The following is a 17129-nucleotide window of genomic DNA, read 5'->3' as shown; positions in this document are numbered from 1 at the left end:
CATAAACAGATCTCCCCAAAAGGGGAAAGAAGCATACTAAAATTTATATTACATCCCCTTTTCTTTTCGTAAGCAGAAGAAAGCTATTACAATTCAGTATAAAAAGGAAGAACACTGGGCTTGGTAGATAATTCTAGTATTAATTTAAATGACAAGTTAGAAAAAGTAGGTCTTTGATTGGGAAATTAATATTCTGCGAAGTTTTAAAAAATAGTGTATTATGCCATTGGCAACTAGCATGATTCTTGTCAATATATCTTGACAGTACAGATAAAGATTCTCTCAAGTTGATCCCAATTCCTGATGGCTTTATGAATATGTCCATGTTATTTTGTCAACAATATCCACTAGCTATATGTACTTGCTAAACTTTTGTTGTTTGGAAATATACCATTGTGAGCAATTGTCCAAAATATGGCCAATTTTGGGTAAAACAGAGTACATGTAGCACTTATAGAATAGAATAGAATTCTTTATTGGTTACATCGGTCTCCAGAAATTATAGAACTGACACTAACCAAAAATTTATTAAAAGATGAACTTTGGCCAAAATGCAGAACCATGATTGGTTCTTACAGAAGTTTTATGTTTTTTCAAACATCAACCCCCTCCAGACATGGGCAAGTGGAGAATCTGGTGGCTTCGGGTGTTTTTCTAAATACCGTAACTTTTGTTCAGAATGGTCAAGAGTAATATAATGGCGAGAGGCCATGAAAGTCTCCCCGCTCCCCTTATTTCGTCAGTCAAGCTGCCACCATCCGGCTATTAAAGTGTTCACGCTTTAAGTAAGTACAAGATTGAAACGGTTATCCACTCGCGTATTTCGCCACCGACTTAGTCTTTACCTAACCTTCTTCCTCCGAGTCCTTTGGGCCCAGTCGCCGCCCCTTCCCTGGGCTGCCAGCCCCAACACCGCCCTCCTGGCCGGCTGCCCCACGGCATCCCCGCTCCCTTTTACTCCCGAGGCGACACTCTCTTCTAAGCCTTTGTTTCTCCTACGCCGCCGCCTTCCGCGCCGCCTTTTGCAACGCTGTCCACACTTTTCTAGGCTGAAGCCATCCTTCTCTTTCGGGTCGTCCCCCTTTTTTATTATTATCGGGGGACTTCTCGGAGTGGGGGAGAAGACGACTCTTCTTCCCGCCTCCTCCCCACCGCTTTAGCTTAGGCGGGCAAGACTCACCGTTCTTTAGCTCGTGCCTGACAGTGAGCAGCGATGGTTCCCCTTCTTCCTCCGCGCCCACGGCGGGTCTCTCCATCTCCTCAAAAAATCCCTCCCTGGACTCGGTGTGTATGTGTGTGTGTGTGGGGGGGGGGGGATGACCCTGGGTCCGTGCCGCCCCACACGAAAGGAGGGAGAGGGTTGTTATTTCGTAGAAACCTATTCCATGACTTGGTGGTGGAGGGTTCCTGTCTGTTCAAGCAAGCAAACAAACAAATAAAGGGGGCGCCTACAGCTGACAAGCGCGAATTTAACTGCCGCTTAGCCCACTATCCAGGCCCTCCAGATCTCTTCCCCCCCACCTCCATTCCCAGAGGGAGAGGGAGGGACTAGCGCTCCAAAGAAAAAGGCGGGGGGGGTACAAGAACCTGGAACAGCCAAGAAATTCAATCTGCGCCCCCATCTACTAAAGCAATACAAAAGGAGTCGAGCTGAACGCTCATTGGCTTGAGAGATTATACTCCACGCCGGGGATTGGTCAAAGACCGTAACAAAATACACCCCCTTCATCAGAATTATCTGCTAAGAGACACGGATCCTCATTGGTTTAGCGGCCGCACCAATCGCGAACGCTGTCCCCCCCTTCTCTCTTTCTCTCTCTCTCTCTCCTTCCCCCCCCTCCCCAAACTTCAACCAATTTAGATCTTTCCTACCTGCGAGTAAGTATTTTATCTCCCTGGTGTAAAAAAAGGCAGGTAATCGGTTGCGTGGGCACGAAGATTAGCGCGGTGAGTGACTTTAAAGTCCTTGACATTCTGACGATTGCAAGATCTAGTGGAAATATTGCACATACTGTATTGTGATCCTGCGCTCTCCAAAAACCACCCATTATTTACGGGCTGGCAAAAACCCCCACCAAGTTCACGTTAAAAGTAAGGACATGGATGTTTAATGTATAGAAAATAGCTGGAGCTGAGATTGGTAGTTCAAGTGACAGGCTCCATTAAGGACAATGCAGGGTACTCATGAACCATTAATCAAATGCTGAATGAATTTTGAAAGGCAAAGAAACGAGCCAAATAGAAACGACATTGCTGATCTATTTTTCGTTGATTGAGAAGTTAATTCTTGTGTTCCAATGTCTCACTACAGAATAGATGTAGGAGCTGTCTTCCATCCTAAGCACACAAGGGAGGAGATGGAAACTCTGCTGTCCCAGGGTTAAGCAACCTGGTGGAGAGATTAAACCTTGGCAGTGGTTTGCTCTCCAACTTGTTTCAGACCTTGCTTTGGGGATAGAACAAGCGTCCAATTTCCGAGTTTCATTGAGACTGAGAACCCATTTCTGATAATGGATAATTAGGCCTATGATTTATTTCCCAAAGTTGCTCAGTTTGAGCAATAAACTAATAAAAGCAAGACAAAATCACTATCATTTACAATATTAGCTGATGTATAACTACCACTTTTATGTAATATGGAGAAATATTCCTGTTAATTTTTTTATAAGTTAATTGTTCACTATCCTATAAATAATATTCTCATAAAAGTAGAAAATAATTAATATTCATACAGAATGTGAAGTTGGGAATTGATCTCTGAAAAGCCAAAGTGAAGGTAAACATATGAAACAGTTCATAAGCAAACTGAGTAAATGCAATTAAATTCAATATATGACAGTATGTCTGCTCTGCTGTGTATCTTATAAGATGTGTGTGTGTGTGTGTGTGTGTGTATTGTATTTGAATAATAATTTCAAAACTACTTTGCATTTATCTCATCCTGAATCCCGTAGATAAAATCTGATAACGGATTTTTCTGAAAAAGCTAAGTGTTTTTTTCTTGCTTTTGATATCCTGTTGACAGACAAGCCTGATTGCTGATAACTGACAGTGTAATCATATCTGTACAGATGTTGATTTTATTACAAGTAGTCCTCAATTTACAACCACATAATTTTTGTTGCTAAGTGAATGTTAAGTGAGTCCTGTCTGATTTTTTGACCTTTTTTTGCTATGGTCGTTAAACAAATCATGGCAGTTGTTAAGTGAATCACATGGCCATTAAGCAAATCTGGCTTCCCTCATTGACTTTCCTTGCCAGAAACCAGTGGGAAGGTAACAAATTGGCCATCATGTGACCCCAAGATGCTGCAACCTTCATAAATACATTTTGTTGTCAAGTACCCAAATTTTGATCATGTGACCATAGGGATACTACAACAGTCATAATTACATGTACTTGTCATAAGTCACTTTTCACCGCCATTGTAACTTTGGTCACTAAATGAATGGTATGTAAGATGAGGACTATCTGTATATCATTGGCTTCTGACTCTAGAGGCTCTTCATTTTGTACTGTTACTCTACTATTGTTATTATATTATACAGGCTGTTCTCAACTTACAATCCTGGGAAGTCCTAGTTACTATCATAAACCCAAAATGCACAGGTTAGGTGAGGGGCACTATGATCCAACCATTCCTAGTTGGCCCCCTCCCAGCCCTGTGCCTCAGTAAGGTAAGAAAATGTTTGCTCTTCAACTCCCCCATCCACTTGTCACTTTGGGCCACCCTGCACAGGCGCATTTCTTGGTGGTAACTGCAGCCCAGAGCCTTAAGCAGTCTCAGCTGGTTGCCACTGCCTCCAGGCCTCTACCTGCAGCTGGCAGCCTTTGCTGAAGAGTGACATCACAGGCACTGCAACACAGCTAGCCACCAAGCTCAAAGCCCCAGCTAACCTACCACCTTGCAATCTACAGTTGCTGCTAAACCCAGTGACTTCACCATCTTCTCACACTGCTGACAAAGTATGCCCTTAGCAATGCAGCTGTTGCCCAGGTCAAGCCTTATTCCTGACACCACTTGCCCCATTCTCTAAGTCAAGCACTCCGTTCTCCATTCTCCAAATAGGCCACCTTGTTCTCACAATTCTTCAGAAAGCTTTTGGAAAAGTTCTTTTGAAACATTGTGAGAACAGGACAGTTGACCATATCCAGATAGCTTAATTTGTTCTCCTTAGCCTTAGAAGATCTCAGAAACTTTCCAAGAAGCATCATGAGAATGGGGTACACTATTTGGAGAACAGTGTCAGCAGACTTGGGAAGAAGGACTGGCATAGCCAGAAGCTGCCTTGCAAAAGGTCAGGTTGGGTACACCTCATCAGCAATGGAAGAAAGATGGCAAAGGTCAATAGGACATGGTAGGGCTGTGGAGCACAAGGGGCGGTAGCAACTGGGACTTGTGCTGGGGAGCTGGGGCAGCTGGTCACAATGTGGAGCTTGAGACAAGATTTCTCAGTGATGCTGGGGGCTGAGGCAACTGGCTGAAACGTTTGAAAACTCCAGAACTTTATTTCAGTCCCAGCCCCACTGTTGCCACCCAAGAGTGCCTCTGCACAGCCAAAAGATCATCAATGGCACCAAGCCACAGCATCTTGAGAAGCACCAACAACTTCATTGTTTTCATACATAACATGGTGCCCCACAAATAGAATAGAATAGAATAGAATTCTTTATTGGCCAAGTGTGATTGGACACACAAGGAATTCGTCTTTGGTGCATATGTTCTCAGTGTACATAAAAAAACAATTATTATTAGCCATTGATGCAAATATTGGTTCTATCTCAGCTTCTAAAATGACAGCTCTGTTTATATTTTAGTTTCCATCTAGTGATAGAGCATTAGAATAGAAATATCAAGTTAATTAATGAGCAGAGAATGTTTAGTATTACACAAAGGAGTTTGTGCTGTTGCTATTCTTATTATTGTCTCAGCAGGACATAAGGGTTTTAAACCTTTTAGGAATATATTTTCTCCCTTAGGTAAATTAGTAAAAATACAAAGTATACCTAAAATTATTATGTGCAAAAAAAAAAAAAAAAACCTTCCAAAACCAAAATCAAACTTTAATGAAATTCTCACATAGATTTCTCTCCATAGCAGTTAAGTACATTCAGATCCATTTTGGAGCATCTCATAAGACCTCCCAAAGAGAGGAGATAGAGATGGAAGTATTAAAAATATGTTTTTCTGCTACAGCATGACTACTGGATCTAACCTATATATTAACATATTTCAGAGTAAAAGCAGCCTAGGTACATAGACAAATAGGTTGAACATGCTTTAAAATTATTTGAAAGAAGTACTTTGGAGTTTGCGTGTAGACAGCAGATCTGCTGTTCATTAAACCAACCCATCCTTTTTTTTAAAATACACATGAACATGGAAAAAATGGCTACTGCAAAAAGTTATTTCAGCTCAGAACAGTCAACTGGAATTTGTAACTTAAAGTGATTATTTTGTGAACTATAGTCTGAAAACTCTGAATGTTTATGATATTATTTAAGGTATTGGACAAATCCCTTCTACGGTTAAAATCTAAACATATACTGCTCCTTCAAATCTTGCATCATTGGACTTATTTCTTAGTTAATATCCTGTTAACAGTCTAATTGCTCTTCTCTAAACTGGTCTAGTTTCTCTGGATCTTTTTAAAAATGTAATGTCCAGAATAGAACACAGAACTTAAAATAGGTCAAAGCAGAATAAATTACTATTTCCTGTGATTTGGAAATTTTATTTCTGTTGATACATATGATTCATTTATAGTACTATTTTGCAACAATGACAATTGCTGACATCGTAACTTTCCAATCTACTACCACTTTAAGATCTTTGCAGATAAAAAATACAGTTAGATAAAGTAATTTATGGAATACGTATAGCTATGTTTTGATTATTCAACCAAGTAACAGATATTCTAAAATTTCTGTTTTTTATTAAGTAGATTATATCTGCATAGGTTTGTGTCTATCGCAACAGAGCTATAAACATTGAACCAGCTTAGGGAGGAAACAAATAGAAGGAACAAGAGAAGCAATCTGTTCTTTAAACACCAATCATTTTAAAGGAATAAGTTCTATTTACAAGACCACTTTCAGGCGGAGATGCAAGTCAGATCATGAATTGAAAGGGGGAAGCAAAGCTTTCATAAGAGTTGCTTCTTCTGTAATATCCTGGCTTCTTCTCGCTGCTGTTTCAATATATTTTTTAAAAAGGAAGGTCTTTTAACAATAAATGTCACTGCAGAAATGTCTGCATTTTCATCCCGCTGAGTGATGGCTCGGATTGACTCAAGGGATCAAAACATGCAGATGGAAAGAACAAGATACTTTGCCACTAATACTAATACCAAGAATCCTGTGTTTACCCTCTGCACAAAGCATAGAGTTTTTTTCAGTGCAAAACTTCCCTCCGAAAAGAAAAATAAAACCACTCTTTGCTCCTCAGCAGATTGATCAGGCCGAGGTATCTCTGTGCTCATCTGTTTGCCAGGAAAGGCAAGATTGTTTATCAGTTCTACGGTATTGCAAACTCACTAACATGTCAACATGCCCATTTCTGTAGCATTCTGCTTGTTTGAAAATATAACTGTCTGAGTCAAATTATGAAATGAAAAGACTTGGATTATGGAAGGGCTGATCCACTGGAAATGCCCCAAATATCAAGATGATAATATTGGACTGTTGATTTCAGGAAACAACTGTAGGTATGGCTGAAAAAAAAGGAGTTCAATCAGCTGCTTCTCATGAGTATTTTGTATAGGAGAGGCCATTCTACATGATATAAGTCAAATTGAGTAATCCTAGAATCATTGATAATAATATCATTTCTTCTAAAAAGCTGAAAACAGCAGATCCAAAAACACTGAAATGGAATAGTTTACAAGCCAATTAAATATACTTATCTACTGTGGCAACAATATCCACAAATAACCATACCCATCTTAAGAAGAAGGCGTTTTATCTGTCTGTGGAAATATATAATTTGCTTCAGAAATTCAACAGATTATATACTTTCCCTTCTGGTAATGTTAATCAGGATAGAAAATTCAGTGAGAGACAATACATTGAAGCTGCATCTATTAAAAAGGATTATGAATTCATTGTATAAGGAAAAAAAGCTCAGTATTGTGAACAACAATTTTAAATATAGTAAATATCAGTCAGTACTAGAATCAAAATTTTGATACATGTGTTTTATGTGGAATATGCAAAAAACAACAAATGTTCGTGCATAGTTTTAAAATTCCACTTACAGTCCAGTTATGAAAATAGCTGTCCCTTAACTTCCCTTCGCAACATATTTTTTGTGGTTCTGAAATATTTGCATTGTTCTGTGGCTGGTTGGGCAACAATTCTGTTACCCTAATTAGTTCACTTGCTATCAGAGAAGAAGTACATGCAATTCACTGTGGAATTTGGCATCAGTAGAATTGGGCATCATTAAAGAGAGCTTTGCAAGGTAAGGTTATCATAGTTCACTTGATCACCTCCATTTTTCTCATAATAGTGTAATTGATGAAAAGGACTTCAGCTGCTTCTTTAAAAGATAGGAATTTATCCTTTTCTTGTTGAATTACACTTCCCATTCTGGCTAGAACTACTAATGATGTCATATATTTTTCATCTAAACATATAAAATATCTGGCAAAAAGTGTAAATTCTATATACGTAACAAAGATAGAAAACAAACAATACTCAGTTGAAGTCTGGCGTTGGACAAATACCATAAATTTTTATTCTTTTAAACATTCAAAATATGTAACCAATTATGGATTAAATATTAACTCCTTAATTTTAAAAGAACACTTGTGAATGTTCCATGCTTTAAATCAGCATTACTACTTCAGGAATTATTTTCCTTAGAACGAATGACTTCAATGGAATTAAAGGTAAACTTAGACATAAGATTACTGGAGGTTTTTTTTTTTTTAATGTTTTATCAATAGTAGATCCTGAAGCTAGTAATTATAGAATGCTGAAAAGGTTATTGAAATTAATCTTGAATTATTAAGAGGCAAGTGTGTGTGAGAGTTATATAGAATATTATATAGAATATAATTTAACACTAAAGGCAATAGCTTTTATGCCATGCTGCTATATGGCTGTGCCATGCTTCATATTTGATTTCCGAAATCTATTTCATTAGACAGTGAAGCCATATTTCTTTTAGAAACTAATCAGCTAGAATATCCATGAAGTGGAAGATTTAGCAATTCACCATTTCAAAGACGAAGTTCATCAACTAAAATTATAATAAGTTTAAAATAATGGTTGTTTAAATTTCTATCTGTAACGAATATCTAGGTACATTACCTATCTATAAAACTAAAATACAGTTTTATCTCCCTTTTAGGATGAAATGGTTTTCCTGGCAGGTTTGAAATCTCTTCTTCCTTGTGCTGTCAGAACTCTGATTCGATCAAATAAACTTAACATTAGCAATACATCTGGAATGGCAGAAGGTAAATATAAAGGTAGATCAATGAAATCCTTTTGGTGAAGCCTTGATATGCATTAAGAAATGATTTATAATATTTCAACTTATAAACCTGTGTTTCTTAATTTAATCAGTTTTAGTTCAAAAAAGAGATGGACTAGGAATAACATTCAATCTGTGTTATAGACACTTATGCATGAAATGGAAGATACATATGTGAACTGCCAGAGCTTTGAATAGTCTCCCTTTCCCCTGAAGCCAAGAGACAGGATGAATGGGCATTCTATTCCATTTTGTCCAATTAGTAAATCTAGTTAATTTTTAGACACGACAGTGTTTTAGCTGATCTGATCCCTTCAGGAAAATTCCTAATTGACTATGCTCAAAATCATTTCTTATGTATAAATTTAAGACTGTATTTTTTAAAATTATGTTTTATTCACATCCCAGCTTTCTGGCAGAAGGGCAATCAAGCTGTGTCTGTTGGGTAGTTATTTTTTTTATGTTATTTTCTTAACATCCTGTTAATTAGTTATTTTACAAACTTCAGACTAATATGAAATAGGAACATCATAGGCAGGTTTCTCCCCCAAAAGGACGTGTAAACTGATTGAACAGAAGTCTCATTAATTCATGAATTAATGTAAATGTTTTCCCCAAAAGTTTATTTAAATTACCAGCATCACATAGAAATTCCAGTTCAAGCTGTCTTAATTTTCTATTCTCTGAATTCATTTAATTAGCATAGTCAATCATTACATTTACGTAGCAAACTAAGCCATTCTACGGTTGTGCTTAGCATGACTTTTGAATGCAAACCAGAGTTTAAATATTGATTAAGGAATGGTAGCTTAATTACCATATGAAAGTATAAGTTGTCATTATTATTCAGTATAACATCCAATCTCTATGGGAATTTTTAAACTATTTTTACATAAAACTTAAAAGAAAAACAGGAAATATTAGGCAGTTTGTACTTTGCAACTGTTGTGTAATTTTGAACTTGTGCAATTCAATGGAATGAGAGGAAGGGGGAGGATCATCCAGGTGTAACACTAACAACTCATTTCTTGCACTTGCGGCAGTCTATCTTTGCAGTGGCAGATACAACAAAGCTACTCACAGTCTTCCTTCCTGTATCTCCAGATTTTAATGTTCAGTACAGAGTGAGGCTCCTTTTCTGATTAAGAGTTATTTATTTATTTATTTTCCTGCCTGTACAATTTTGTAAATAGCTCAAGGCGACAAACATACCTCATAGTCCTTCTTTCACCTGTTTTTCCTACAATAACAATTCTGTGAGATGGATTCGACTGAAATCGAATGACTGGTCCAAAGTCACCCAGCCAACCTTCATGCCTAAGGTGCAGGAGTGGGTTCCTGCTGGCTTTACTGCCGGGTTGCTTGTGCGCGCGCTTCACACATGCGCGCTGTGTGCGCATGCACACTTCAATTAAAATTGTTCTGTGCATGCGCAGAACTTAAAAACAAGGCGGCAGTGCCAACGGCGCCAACCGGGGAACCAAATTGGGCGTGTGGCAGGCCTGGGTCACTGCCGGTTCTAGGGACCCAGGCCACCATACCACTACCAGTTTGGCTGAACCGGTAGAACCCACCTCTGCTAAGGTGCAACTAGAACTCACCCTGTCCTATTTTTAGGCCAGCACCTTCATCAAGACACCAAACTGAATCTGTCTTATTGTTTTGTCAGCACAGAGTTTTTTTGTTTATCCAGCATTTCAACATTATGTTTTATCTATTTCTTACCACACTATTTCAACTTCCTATGATGGCATCAGGTTGAATGTCTGGAGTGCAGTCTTATGCACTGTTTTATGAAATCTGAAATGAATCTGTTATAGATTTGTAGTTTTGTTCCATATAGTATCAATCTTGTGAACTCTCAAGCTTCCTTTTTCCGATACGTATTTAAGATGGACAGTATGTATGTATGCATGCGTGCGTGCGTGCGTGCGTGCGTGCGTGTGTGTGTGTGTGTGTGTATAGGGTGAGCCGAAAGACAGAAAAGGGAAGCAGTATGCTCCCTCCCATATTTGGGCATACCAGTGATTGTGACACAATACATACCTATTTCCCTGGCTTAGCTGATAAAGGAGGAGACCCTGTGGCTTAGTAGCTAATACAACTGCCTAATATGTAATACAGTCCAGGTTCAATTCCCAGTAAGGGTATGGCTAGCTGATGAGAGCTAAATAGCTTGAAATAGATCTATACTAGTCTCCCTTTATTAATTTATCAGCACAAATGCAACATATATATGTATGTATGTATGTATGGGAGGAAGCATACTGCTTCCTTTCTCTGTCTATCAGCTCATCACAAGAAACCATCCAGACAGAAAGCTATTATTTTTAATGTTGCCTTTGTTATTTGTGTTAAATAAATAAAGTCTCCCTTTATTTATTTATCAGCACAAACGCAACACACACACACACATATATACACACATACATACATATATACATACACACATACTGTACATACATATATATACATACATATATGTATGTATATAGCATGTGTGTGTTATGTATGTGTGTGTTATGTATGTGTATGCTTTTGAGAGCAGGCAATAGAATTTCAATTTTAATTGAAAAAAGTACAAAAGATGATCTTGCAAGTAAATAAATCACTATATCAGAAATATATTTTTCACTTTTATAACTGATTACATCCCAAAAATTATAAATATTTTTATTTGAGTAAATAACATTAGTTTAAATTTCTGCCTTTCTATATTTACAGGATTTGTACAGGCAAATGTTATAATTCTGCATAAATCTTTTGCTGATGACTTTGAAAAATTTTGTCAAGCAAATGATGGACCACTTCCCTTGCTGTATAGAAGTAAGCCAGGGGAATGGAAGTGTCCTTTCTTGAGCAATAATTCTGATATAAGGTATGTATAGATTTGTCTGTATTGGTAGATATCAAGAAATATTTTAGCACTGTTTCTCATTTTTGTGCATTCTGCAATGAACACTGCAGAAATATCAGTAAAAGCAGTTGTTGTTACTGTAATTGTTATTATATACTTTATTCATTAAACATGAAACTCAGTCAACTGAACATTAAAAAATGCATCACAAATACCATTGACTGGTACTAATGGTTGATACAGATTGCTGCCAGCATCCTAGGTATCAACCAAGTACTTTCTTAAGATGTACGATGCTCTGAGTAGCGCAGTTTTTTGCAGTTCCGCTGGTGTTATTGCAGGAAGCTACAATTTCTTGATGTGTTTTATAAAATTCTTGGACATGGTACCAAGTGCCCCGATGACAATGGGTATCACTGTCTTTGTTGTTGTTGTTGTTGTTGTTATTTCTTCTTTTATTTATTAAACATGAAACTCAGTCAACTGAACATTTAAAAATGCGTCACAAATATTGACTTGCCTGATGGTTGATATGGGTTGCTGGCAACATCCTAAGGTCTCTTCTTAAAATGTACGATGTTCCGAGTAGCGTAGTTTTTTGTGCAGACAGTACGATTCTATTTCTCAACATCTACATACCTTTTAAATATAATAACTGATCCTTAAACTCTAGACGACAAGACAGTGCATCCATTTTACTTAAAAGTATGCCACATTGAGTTCAGTGACCATTTCTCTGAAAGTAAGTAGATATTTAGTTATAGTCAGAAATCAAGTAGCTAGTCCAATGATGATGCTAATTCATTTTGCAGAAGTGACTGCTTGCAATACAAGAAATATGAGCATGGACTATCCACAGGAATTGTGACAAATCTGAAAGAATATTCTGAACAGTTTAAAGACATGGTGACATTTTATCTAGGCTGTAGTTTTACATTTGAAAAGGCACTCCAGAAAACTGGCATTCCTGTAAGAAATGTGGAACAGAAATGTAATGTAAGCATGTACAAGGTAAGAACAGAAGAATTTTTTAAAAAAAAAATCTTAAGAAAGTCCAGTTCCCTTTTGGAAAAAACACATTTGGGACAGTATCTCCTGGAAATCTGCCATCCAAGTATTTATCTGGCTCAAACCTCCATTATCTTTAGAGTCAAACAACATCAGTCAAGTACTGCCACCTGCTGGGAATGTTTCTTAAAACACATAATACCACAGGTGTCAAACTCAATCCCATCATGTGATGCATTGTGATGTATCCTGACATTTTGGTCTTCGTGGAGCCGGGGTGGGGAATGGCTTGTACGTGACGCATTCGGGCTGCGGGCCGCCAGTTTGACACCCCTGCATAATACTATATAAATACTGGCAAATACAATCAAGCTAATAATTAGTATTAGCTCAGAAATAATGCTGGTAGGCATACTTAACTTGCACCTAAGTATACAAAATTCTAATGCTCTTTTCTAGCATCTGGTGAACACAGCAGCCAATTCTTTCACTTTTTCCATTTTTTTATTTCTTTTTTTTAGCTGATAACGTCAATATTGTTTTACTCAATTGCTCTCAAATACAGAATTATTTGATTTGTAATATGTTAGGCATCTTTTTTACTTCTCTTGTCTGGATGTGATCACTGCTTATTAAAAAAAATAGAAAGAGATGCCATTTTAGTTGTAATATGGCAGAAGTATTCACACCCATGAACATTTACTCCAACAATAAGATAAATAATAGTGGTTTTTTTTCTATGCCTTCTAAAGTCCTGGAACCATATGGAGTCTATAGAGTATTGAAATTATGTCCAAATATTTTGAAATATACAAAATGGTTAAAACCTTACTTTGGAAATTTCAGTTTTGTTTCAAAACGTTGTATTTGATTGATATAATTTCTTTAGCTGTTCACCAGACCTAGCAAATAACCACCAGAGGGCAGCAGATAGATATATAAAAAATAATTCTTGGCTGCCATCTGGGGGTCATTTGGATTTTTGTAGCCACAAGTAGAAAGTTTTCACTATTAGTGTTATAACCCATTCTTAATTGAAGAAAAATTGCTTTTTTCTTAAAACAAATACATTTTTTTCAAGATCAGCTATTAATTGCAGCAGGAAACATAAAGCATTCAATTTGCTCAGCTTCTCTTTTTATTTGATTGACAAGTATTATAGTCTGACAGAAACTTATTACTTTCTTAATGCAATCCTTCAAAATGAATAAGCTGATCCGCATGTGATTAACTACACTTGTTTTCATGTTGAGATTAGTTTAATTACAAGGAATATTTTTACCAATAAAATCTGCATTTTCACTTCCCGTTATTTTGGGGCGATGATCTTATATTTCATGCTGAACCTCAATTACTGTAATATCTGCCTATTTTTATTTAATTGCAAAATATGTTCTTGAAACAATAGTAACTTAATGCCATTAAAAAATAAAACAAATCTAATATGTCATTACTAATTTATCTAATGTTTCAATGTTTAGTTGCTGTGACTGTGTAATTAAATAGAAAGTTAGCAATAGCAATGACATGAACTTAAATAGAATGCCATATGAATCATAAAAGTGATGATAGATGATATGTGGGTGAAAGCAACTTAACATGCTAGTGATTAATCTTGTGGCCTTTTATCACTCAACTGCATTTATCTGAGAGGTAGGATGCCCTCTACTTGAAAGAAAAGACCTTTGAAAATGTCTTCATTGTTCTTAATGCTTGGATCATTGTTTTAAAACTTCACCAGACTGCTGTTCCTTGCTGTGATGTTGAATGTTTTCACTGTAATCTAATAGTAACTATGAGATATATACCTCAAGATAAACTGAAAGAGTGTGTGCAAATCACCCATCCAATGAAAAAAACACATGGAGCACCAGTTCACATTGGCTCTTCTGGTTAGTATATATTTTTTCTCTGTTTCGATGATCTATAATACAAAGCATGCATGAGAGAGAGAAGTAACAGGCCTTAGACTTGTCTGGCTTACTAATGTACAGTCTAGCTTTACACAAGTAAGAGGATTTAAAAGAATTCCACCCTAGATACTACTAGTAATCCCAGGAAGTGCCTCTAGGTAAACTAATATATTTTGCAATTGTAAACCGCCCAAAGTCATTGGGTCAGGTAGCATATAAAGTTAATGAATTTTGGTTATTCACACAGTCAACTAGATGTATGTATGTATTCAATATCTATAGCTTAGACTGGATTTATCATTTTTTTTCTTCTATTTTTATTTTATTCAAAAAAGTTTAAATACAAAACACCCCAAAACCAGATTTAAATTATTATTGTTGTTGATATCATTATTATTAATAATAATATTAATATTATTAAAGTGTCACAGGCTTTTCAGTGCAGTCTCTTTCTGCCCTGATACTCAGTTTCACTTATTTTTTCCAACAAAATAAAAAGTCATGCCAAAAGTTTATCACATGTCACATTTGTTACCTGAACCAGTAATTCCTTTACGCAGGTACAGGAATAAATAAACCATTAACTTTTATGTTATGTTCACCTCGTAATAAAATAAAGAAATGTCAGTATTGCATGCAACAGTATCCCACTAACATCACTTTACATGTCACATCCCATGCTCTTCTAGGGAGTTGTCAGATGTTTTACAACATTAAGTCTCAGCCTAATTGGGTTTTCTACATTTCTGCTTGAGTACTAATAAAATTTCAATTTTAGATTTGTTAGGAATTAAAGATCTCTCCAGTCCAGAATATGGTGATGCAGTACAAGCTAATCCTGGAGATGTACCAGTCTTTTGGGCCTGTGGAGTAACAGGAATAGAAGCCGTCATCAATTGCAGTATGTATTTAGTGGAATTACCAGAACTGCTGATTTATTATAGAAAACCGGTGATGCTTAAAAGTTGTTGTTCGGTCACTTTGAATCTTCATAACTCAATGGACATATATATTTGCAGTAATTGCTTCTTTGGATTTGTATAAGCTCATGCTCATATTGTCTGTGATAATATCAGCCACCTTGTCTTCTATTGGCTTGTTTTACAATTGCTTTTGTTTTTTTTTCCAAGCTCAAGGTCTTCTGCATTGTTTTCTCATGTGTCTGGATTTTAAAATATAACCTACATAAAAGAACCAACAGTTCTGATAATCCATCTTCTGTGGGGAGTTTTGCCCTGAACTTAACCTTGCAGAATTTTTTTCCACAAAGCTATAGTTTCCCCTTAATCATGCACAGAATAGTCCTGTAAAATAATCTTATGATTCAGATTCCTATTACACGCTAAGCATTTAAGAATTACATTTCTTTTTTCTGTGTATCCTGCCACGATGAGGGTAAGGCAGGTATTTACCCGAGACCCACTTAAGTTATGGTACATTTTAAAAAAAACTTTTATAAAACCAGAACAGAGTGCAACGGTTGTTTCCTATTATTTTGAAATTCTATTGATGCAGTCTAAAATTTCTTAATAAAAATTATGAACATTTTGTTTGAGATTTTGACTAAACATTATTACTGTGTTTCTATCTTTTAGAAAATAAGCTATTCCACCCAGCTGGTCATCATCTACAAATTTATGAGCATTCCTTGTAATTCATCATCCAAATCATTAATGAAATAGTGAAGCGTAGATGAGCCAGGACTTGATATCTCGCCAATGTGATAAGGAACCATTGATGAACACTCTTGGAATAGAATATTGAGCTAGCTGAATGTCTACTTGTTATGCCAACCAGCCCATACAAAGTTACTAATCACCACGTAGTGTATTAAATGCTTTGCTGAAGTACATTACTATTTTAACCTCTACATTCTACTGAGAAAGTTACATGATACACATGAATAGTGTAGCAAGGTATATTGTTGACAAATTCAGGTTGACATTTGATAATTAATTCTTTGTTTTCAAGGTTCTTGTAGATCAGGTCTATCTATCTGTACCTATCCATCCATCCATGTCTATGTATATATGTATGTATGTTTGTCTGTCCGTCCATCCATCCATCCATGCATCCATCTATTGCATTTAGTTCTGGAGATTTAAACTAAAGAATCAGGAGGAGTCTGGCAGCATTTTTTCAAATTAACAAAGTTTATTGGAAAATAAGCTGATTCGTGAGCTGCAGCACACTGCATTATATGCACAGAGTGGCTAGGATACGTTCAGTTACAGGCTCCTTTACCAGTCTTTCCTCCGCCTACCATCCTCTGCTGGCAATGTCCCTCCAGATTCCACATAGTACAAAGAGGGAAAACTTTGTGCAAGAGCATTAATGGGGACACGTTTGATATCAGGACTCAAAGCAAGGACAAAGTATTACCAGATCATTTTAGTCTCCCAGGACACACCATAGCAGACCTCAAAATGACTGTTTTGAAAAAGTGGGACTTTAATAGCCTGTTGAATGAGAAGTGGCTGAACTCACATATATCAAAAGGTTTCAGGCAATCTCAGAAGGTTTGAACAAAACAAAAGAGTTTGTAACATACTGTACAGGTAGTCCTCTACTTACGACCACAGTTGAGCCCAAAATTTATGCTGCTAAATGAAACATTTGTTAAATGAATTTTGCCCCATTTTACAACTTTTCTTGCCACAGTTGTTAAGGGAATCACTGCAGTTGTTAAGTTAGTAACACGGTTGTTAAGTGAATCTGGTTTTGCGTCATTGACTTTGCTTGTTAGAAAATTGCAAACGATAATCACATGTCCCCAGGATACTATAACCATCATAAATATGAGTCAGTTGCCAAACATCTGAATTTTGATCACGTGACCATGGGGGTGTTGCAATGGTGATAAGTGTG

The 17129-nt window shown here is 36.7% G+C and overlaps 2 protein-coding genes across 10 annotated transcripts in view; one reads left to right on the top strand and one right to left on the bottom strand.

Annotated features, from left to right (window-relative positions):
• RPS6KA5 (ribosomal protein S6 kinase A5) overlaps positions 1 to 1562 on the bottom strand; it is a 37188-nt gene extending 35626 nt beyond the window's left edge. For all 4 annotated transcript variants that reach the window (XM_081937345.1, XM_081937346.1, XM_081937344.1 and 1 more), the window contains exon 1: positions 1181 to 1562. In XM_081937345.1, the coding sequence (XP_081793471.1) occupies positions 1181 to 1256 (76 nt within the window). In that variant the 5' untranslated portion in view covers positions 1257 to 1562. The remainder of the gene's footprint in view (positions 1 to 1180) is intronic.
• DGLUCY (D-glutamate cyclase) overlaps positions 425 to 17129 on the top strand; it is a 29907-nt gene continuing 13202 nt past the window's right edge. Inside the window, exons 1-7 of one of the 6 annotated variants that reach the window (XM_081937348.1) lie at positions 1861 to 1878; positions 3550 to 3678; positions 8358 to 8466; positions 11208 to 11361; positions 12153 to 12351; positions 14090 to 14240; positions 15040 to 15162. In XM_081937348.1, the coding sequence (XP_081793474.1) occupies positions 3628 to 3678; positions 8358 to 8466; positions 11208 to 11361; positions 12153 to 12351; positions 14090 to 14240; positions 15040 to 15162 (787 nt within the window). In that variant the 5' untranslated portion in view covers positions 1861 to 1878; positions 3550 to 3627. Of the gene's footprint in view, positions 1285 to 1822; positions 1948 to 3549; positions 3679 to 7413; positions 7464 to 8357; positions 8467 to 11207; positions 11362 to 12152; positions 12352 to 14089; positions 14241 to 15039; positions 15163 to 17129 lie in introns of those variants that run through there. The other 5 variants (XM_081937352.1, XM_081937351.1, XM_081937349.1 and 2 more) reach the window with 5 other exon arrangements.

Source organism: Natrix helvetica (genome assembly GCF_964273705.1).
Source record: "Natrix helvetica genome assembly, chromosome: 1".
NCBI lineage: Eukaryota > Metazoa > Chordata > Lepidosauria > Squamata > Natricidae > Natrix > Natrix helvetica.
This window is presented reverse-complemented; position numbering and strand designations above follow the sequence as displayed.